The sequence below is a fragment of the Gavialis gangeticus genome, unplaced genomic scaffold (genome assembly GCF_001723915.1).
Source record: "Gavialis gangeticus isolate Ggan-Ray unplaced genomic scaffold, GavGan_comp1, whole genome shotgun sequence".
Taxonomy (NCBI): Eukaryota; Metazoa; Chordata; order Crocodylia; family Gavialidae; genus Gavialis; species Gavialis gangeticus.
Window position 1 is genome coordinate 21933633 of NW_017729001.1, and position 7446 is coordinate 21941078.

Below are 7446 nucleotides of genomic sequence, written 5' to 3' on the forward strand. Positions count from 1 at the left end.
CTGCCATGGCAGGGGGTAGGACTTGATGATCTGCTCAGGTCCCTTCTGACCCTACTAACTATGAAACTATCCATGTAGCCTTTTTAATGGAAATAAATTACCTTCAAACTCAGTACAGCTAAACTCTGATATGGCCTCAAGTATATTTCACTACTGTCCTCAAATTACTATAACTTATCTAAAATTAAAGCAGATCCTCTTTCCTTCAGCAAGGCTCTGCCTTTTAATAAATGGAAATATAGCAGTAGTGGAATACTGGGTCTTATCATACCTTCAGTGTCTCCTGTTTCAACAAGACCACAGCACTTTCTAAAAGTACTCATCAGACATAGCTAGAATGGACTTTATAAGACTATAGCCCCTTTTTGTTCAGGGATTACAATCAGTTAAAAAAACTGAAGAAAGAAGAAAGAAAAATCCAAACCAAACCAAACCATACAAGCAAACAAATCCCCGTTCCACAAAACCCCACCATAACACATGCACGACAAATCTGAGATTTTCTGCTGCCTTAACTACCAGATCACAGAAATAAATCAAGGAGAGGGATGGACATGAATTAAAGTCTAGCACTTGTTTAAAAACAAAAGATGCCCATAGATATGGCAACAAAGATTTAATTTACTTGAAAGTTTATTCCATATTTGCAACTTGGCAACATCTAAAAAGTTAAACTTGTGTGCACTCACTAATAGGTAAAGTTACAGAAAAGTCACTTCATTTTACACATTAGTTTTCAATGGTAAGCAATTCTGAAATTAAAATGTTGACATTGAAGTTACTACCCTCTTTGGTTTCCACCTCACTTCTGACATGCCAGAGTAAGAAATGAATTAAATTATTCAGTTCCGTACGTTTTGATGTTTCTGAATGCATCTACATTTTATTTTAATCTATTCTAAGTCTTTTCCTGGATAATTGTAGATTTGTTTCAAGTACGTGCCTACCAAGAACATTTCAGCTTTCAATAGCGATACCAACCTACCTTTCACCAATTTGCCATCACTGATAATTTTAGTGGCAGGTATGTCTTTTTTAATTGCTGAAGCTCCAGTAGCACCAAGCTCAGATGAATCTTCAGCGGTGTGATCCTCTGGAAGCTGAGGTTCACTTGGCGCATCACCAGCAGAATCTGCTGGAACATCTTCTGATGGAGCCACTCCCTTAAAAAAAAAAAAAAGATTAGGAATATTAATTACTTCAGTTATTTTCTGAAAATAAAAAAAATGAATATATACAAGCTTTAAGAAAACAACTTAATTGAAATGTCTACACAAAAAAATTTGGCTTTGATGAAGCCCTGCATTTCGGCCATGTGAAAATAGTCAGATGTATTCCATCCAGATCTATTACATGTAACCAAATTAGAGATTTCCCACGTCATACAATAATATAACAATAATATAACAGAAGTCGATTCCTACCACATTCCATTTATTTCCATCCATGAAAACTAAATTTACCTACAGTCATTAAACTATGAGATTGGAAGGTTCTTCTTCTAAAGTAAAACAAAATTAAAAAAAACCCCAAAACCCTCATGTTTCATTCAAGTAAGTGTTTAATATGATCTTCAACTCTTAGAAATATTGAGCATTTGACAGTGCCAAAAAATAGAAGTGTTTTCCCATCTTTATGACAAGAACATATGGCATTCTTTTAAAGGTAAAACAACTAAAGATGAAAAAAAAGTCTTCTGAATTTACGCTTACATTTCAACAATAAAAGATCTGCAAATTCACTTGCCCCTTTATCTGCTAGAGTTAATGACATTAAAATAGAAGTTGGCTTATGGTAAGCAGTTCCATGTAGGTATCAGCTTCAGGTGATGTAGGAGTGAAGAAAGCCAGACAGAAAGGAGGCTTGAGACTATTTGCTGAGAATGTGTTCTTGCAAAATACAATAGAACAGAACAGAATTAATGGGTCGGACAGAATTTGTGACAAAAGTGAGTTGGTTATGAGAATGTCTCAGTGCAACCCAGATATTTGTGGCCTTTGGAGACTTGAGTGCAAAGGTCATTTTGAATGTTAAAGCTAACAGGGCCTTGTGGGTGGGGAGGGGGTTCTGAAGGCCTGCCTCCTTTCAGCAAACAGGAATGTCTGAAAACCTTCTTTCATCTAACTACAAATGTTTCCCTTTCAGTAGGAGAAGTTTAAGTGTGTGCACCTTAGATGGCAACTCAAACACTCAGTTTGCCATCACTGTTTTATCACGGATGGCATAAGTTCATACATGTAAAAAGTTAAGCAGATGTGAGAACATTTGCAGGACTGGAGATTAAGTACTCCTGACACTTGAAGGGAGGCCTTCTGGTTTTTCACTATCCACTATCTTTATCTCTAATTCTGACCACATCTGGAAAGATGACTGGTTGCTGGATTGAAACAGGTATATGAGGCCTGTATTCTTTCTTAGATTGTTTTCATGCTTTTGCTTTTTTTCAAAGCTGCCATTGTTCACCTCACTGGCAAATACTTTGGTGAACACCTTAGAAGCTAAAAGCTCTTCTGATTTCCAGTAAACTCATGATGGCCAAAGGCATACATACATCATGCTGAGACCAACAATTATTACAAGCTGATGGATTGAAGAGGAGAGCAGCTAAAAGCCTGACATGGGAGGACTTCTGCATCCCATACTAGCCACAACCTTGCTTGCTCCTACTCTACAACTTTATAAAGTCAGACATAGAAACTAATGGAAGTTACCAAGTTAAATTAGAATGTACTTGTTATTTTACTTTGTAAAAAGAAAACCTTGGAATAAATCTTTCATTCCAACATTAATCCTACAAGAGTGAGAGAACTGAAGAAACAAATGCAGTACTATATACAGTGTGTAATACCAGTTCGATGAAAAGTTTAATTTCAATAAACTGAAATCAGAATATGTGGTAGAAGTGATCTCTTTTATTAGACCAAGCAGATTTTTCCAAAAAGAAAAATTCTTTAATTGCAAGCTTTAATTACAAGCACCCTTCTTTAGGTATAGGACAAAAGATTGTAGAAGTGGCATTTTCCAATATGAAGAGTTGGATCAGAAAGTTCCCAGTTAGCTCTCTTGTTAAAGTACCTTAAGTGTATCTGTTATCTAAGACTCAACACCCACACAAAATATGCAGGCTCTTTTCTTCAGAGGCTATACTTTTGAAAAACATAAATGTCAATTTTATTACAAAATAATTTACTTTTGCTCACATCTTGTTTAAGTTCTAAGAGTTTAACATTCTCCTGTTGTCTAACTACGAAAAGAGTGAGAAACCACATCAACTTTTTTTATCCTTGTTTCATAAGCCTCTCCAATGATACCAGCAAGTGTGGAGAGAAGTGGGGTGGAGGGGGACCAAGAAAATGATAGATCATCTCAACTGTTGTTTGTTTCATGTTATTTAATTTGCTAGAATAGCAGCCAAGGGCTTTACCATGCCTGTATCCTCTGAATATCACCTTCAAAATAGCAAATTACTAACTTTCATTGGTTCCTGCCTCTCTAATTTGGTCAAGAACATTTGCAACCAAAGTCTGTTGTTAAAACAACAGTCTACAAACACAATTCATGACATTACAATGAAGCATTCTTCTCTTGTAAAATGTACATCATAATAACAGAAGGATACAAAACACACATTTCAAAACCACCTACTCTTTCAAGAAAAGAAACACTCGTAATAATTCAAGTTTTCACCAGATAATAAATCATATTTGCTAAGGAAGAAAAACAAACACCTTTTTCTTTTTTTCCCCGGAAGACAACAGACGTGTGTATTTCCCCAGTTAGGCGAACTGCAACTGAATGTTTTTTTCAAACACCTATTATAGTGAATCAAATTCTTTTTTATTCCAGCAAGTACAGTTACCACAAAATAAAATTTCTCCACCGCATTCAGAGAAAATGATTTAGTAGCATGTCTTAATTGTGAGATTTTACTCCTTTTGTTCCTTTCCAAAATTTATATACTTTAGAGGCATTCCCAAGTTAATTCACACAATTTGGCATGGATGATAACCTAGCCTATCACACTGGTTATGCAGCTAATCCTCACTGCATAATGCTGGATACTCTGTCTCTTTAACAGAAACTAGTGGAAAAGATTAGTATCCACAGAGCTGGAAATCTGCCAGCAATTTCAAAAGAGTAGTCTGATTAGTTGTTGATAATAATGATGCTACTGCCAGCAGCACTGGTAGTAACAACCACACTTAAATACTTTTTTTTTTTTTTTGCTTAATTTATAAAGTAAATTTATACAGCTTTAATCAATTTTAATGCATTGTTATTGTGGCTAAGACTAAAACAACTTGCAAGAGCAGGCAGATTTGAAGGAAAGAGCTTTTTGCTATTCCTAATTCATTCTGCACATAGTAATTATAAAATTAAATATGTACATTCATAAATTAAACCTGTAACTCCCTTAGTCTGTACAACCATCCAGCTCACCAGTGGAGGTGTCTATTACTAAACATTTAACTGCAGTCAGATTTTGCCTGTGGTCTGTCTGTGTACTAGTCAAATAAGTCTGCAACAGGGTACTCTTCCCCTAACCTACCTCCCTTCTTCCATGAGAACTTAGTCTATTCTGATGGAAGAGGAGCGGGGGAAGGAAGGGTAGGCTGGAGTAAAGTCTGAAATTGGATAGTATATTCACCATGTCTAGGACCCAGCAATGTAGAATTACTGGTGTTCCCAATACTACAGAAGTGGTACATCTGGTTTCCAAAAATAGAAAATGGTTTTGGAATATTTGGTAGAATTTGCTACCAAGCTAACAGCAAAATGTGTTCCCTAGTGACTGCATAGAGCTGACAGTTGCTGTTGCAGAGGTAAGAGATTATATCCATCTAGGAAGCTTCTCTCTCTTGACCAAGTTACTTTGAAAAGGTTTGACAGTTATGCGCCAAATGTAACTCAGTTCTCCATCTTGAACTGTACTGCATGCGTGTGGTTTTCCACACAAGTTGACATGCAGCAGAACAGTGTGGGGCACGTTGTCATAATTCAGAGCAGAAAGTACTGCCAAACCGTTTTCAGTTAAAACGTCTCTCAGAGGGTCAGAAGACGTTAAGAGAACAGGGTGAGGCATGCAGCAAGAAGACGTAAGTACAGTGCTTCTAAGTCTCACAGGAGACCTGAATTCCAGCAAGGTTTCAGATCTCCATATAGCAGCCACCTAGTTTGTTTGACTCCCCCTGAGCAGGTGAATCTAAAGATTCAGGATATTCTATTTTTTTCACTTCAATCACAAATACCAATTGCTTGCCTATATACTAGAGTAAGGAGCTAAATATCTGATCACATCGCACTGTCTGTGTTAATGTTATACGAAATAAAATGCATCCAGCTTTTACCCTCAAACTCTGTTTACAGAAATTTACTTTGCACATGAAAAGCCTTATTGTAATCTCCCCTTTCCCCAATCATACAGACTTACCTGAGAGCTCTCACTGCTCTCTTTTTGAAGGAAAAACTGTTTCTTAAATTCATAGTAGGCATTGTACTGGTGCCAAGGCTGCAGGAACTCAAATCTGTTAGAGAGAAGGGGAAAAGTAATTTGTGAAAAATATACATGAACACAGCAAATGCCAACAATCATTTACCATCTCACTACCTCAGGCACAGGAATACTATTTGATGTTCTGAAATATAATAGCTTATGCCTAAATTCCCATGGGATATATGTATTCAGAAGCAGGTCTTGAAGAGTTTGAGTTTTAGGCAGTAAATGTTTCAGCATTATCTTTAAGTGGTTCCTTGAATTTTATTATAAAAAAATTACAAAATGCACTTCTCAAAAGCATCTTCTTCAAAATGCAGGCACTGTCAATAAGAGTAGTCTAGTTGATTTTTTAAGGATACAAAATGAGAAGGTAAGAAAACACTTGTTCTTACCTGAGATCGTTCTTGGCACGAACACTGGTTTCAAATTTTATTCCATTCCTAGCAACATATTCAGCTAGCTTGTCAATAACTGGTTGAATATCTGGGGGTGGGGGAATAATGGCAACCACTGGAGCAATTGTGCTGAAAACATGAGAAGAGATATGTTACAAGACAATCAGCATACAAACATTTCCTTAGTTTTGCTTAGGCAACAATTTAATATGCAAGTTCACTCTTTGAATCCCTGCATACATTCTTGAGATGAATGCATTTTCATTCAAGCAGAAGGTGAGTGTTCCTAGTTACAAAAAACCCCCCAAAACACATGCAGTCTACTACTTGGTTCACATCAGTCTTAAAAGTACAATAGAGTACTGAAGAATCTCTGCATATTTAACCACATATATACTAGTGTTACAAAAGTTATTTTACTTTGGTAAATAGAGCAGTGCTGTAAGCAATACTGGCTGCTTCAAAGAAAACAGTTGTTAGAAACATCAACAGTGAACAGGCAATCACACATGAATTGTTTTTAATGCAACACAGGTGCATTAAACATGCCCTCACACAGGGATCCATTTCACACAGAAACATTTAATATTTTAAATGGATGATATGTGTGGCAATAATGAACCGGGAAATTATAACTCATCCACGGTCAACCTGATGGCCAGCAACAATTTGAAAAACTGCCACGCATACTGTCAATGGTACCAGACATTTCACTACATAAAGCCTTGACGGCTTAAAAGTGTTATAAAAGGCATGTAATATTTCCTGCGAAATATAAATAGCATACCTTGCGGAGGTTGTGCTAGAAGTCAATCCACTATCAACTTCAGTTGTGTCTGGGGGAGGTGGAGGTGTAGTACCAGGAGGTGGAGGTATAGTTGCCACCCCTGTAGTGCTTGATACAGTCACCCCTGCAGGCAGTGCACTGTAGTAGGTGGCAACATCTATTCCTGGAGGTGGAGGTGCAAGGCAATAGGTTCCATCAGGTAGCATGTAGTAGCTGTAATACATGGCGGCCACTGTCGCTTTAAAAAAAAGCCAGACAAACAAACAACCATGTCATACATACTTGCATACTTGTTTTAAAGTCAACATATCAGAAAGTTTGAAGAAAAAGTACATGGGAAAAAAACGGATTCCTTTGTACTGCCATCATGAGTGGAACGTCACTTTGATTCACATGGTGCCAAGTAACGTTATTTATTTATCTGGGGTAAAAAAAGGAATATTGTTCATGTCAACACATTTGATTAAATGAGGCAGACATGCTGAAGGCAGTTGCGGAGTACATCCAAGGTCAACTGGAAAATGATCAGGCCTGAACAGGGAGGGACGTGAACCACTAGGGCCTGTGAAAAGCATTCTAATGCACAATTAATTCTTCATAGCGCTTAACGTAGCTTGTAAATTTTTGCTAAATTCAAACCATGTGTGCTATCCATGTAGAAAAATTAAGTCTACGTTTTATACTCATATTGGACTTTCTGGAGGAAAGAGCAGAATCAGAACAACTGAGGGCTGGTATTACAGTACAATTAATTTCATAACCCCCCT

The 7446-nt window shown here is 37.0% G+C and overlaps 1 protein-coding gene across 8 annotated transcripts in view; it reads right to left on the minus strand.

Moving 5' to 3' along the window:
• SFSWAP (splicing factor SWAP homolog) overlaps nucleotides 1–7446 on the minus strand; it is a 116927-nt gene that overhangs the window by 59270 nt on the left and 50211 nt on the right. For all 8 annotated transcript variants that reach the window (XM_019507063.1, XM_019507065.1, XM_019507062.1 and 5 more), the window contains exons 8-11: nucleotides 6680–6917; nucleotides 5890–6021; nucleotides 5432–5525; nucleotides 986–1163 (exon numbers count right to left, since the gene is read on the minus strand). In XM_019507063.1, the coding sequence (XP_019362608.1) occupies nucleotides 986–1163; nucleotides 5432–5525; nucleotides 5890–6021; nucleotides 6680–6917 (642 nt within the window). The remainder of the gene's footprint in view (nucleotides 1–985; nucleotides 1164–5431; nucleotides 5526–5889; nucleotides 6022–6679; nucleotides 6918–7446) is intronic.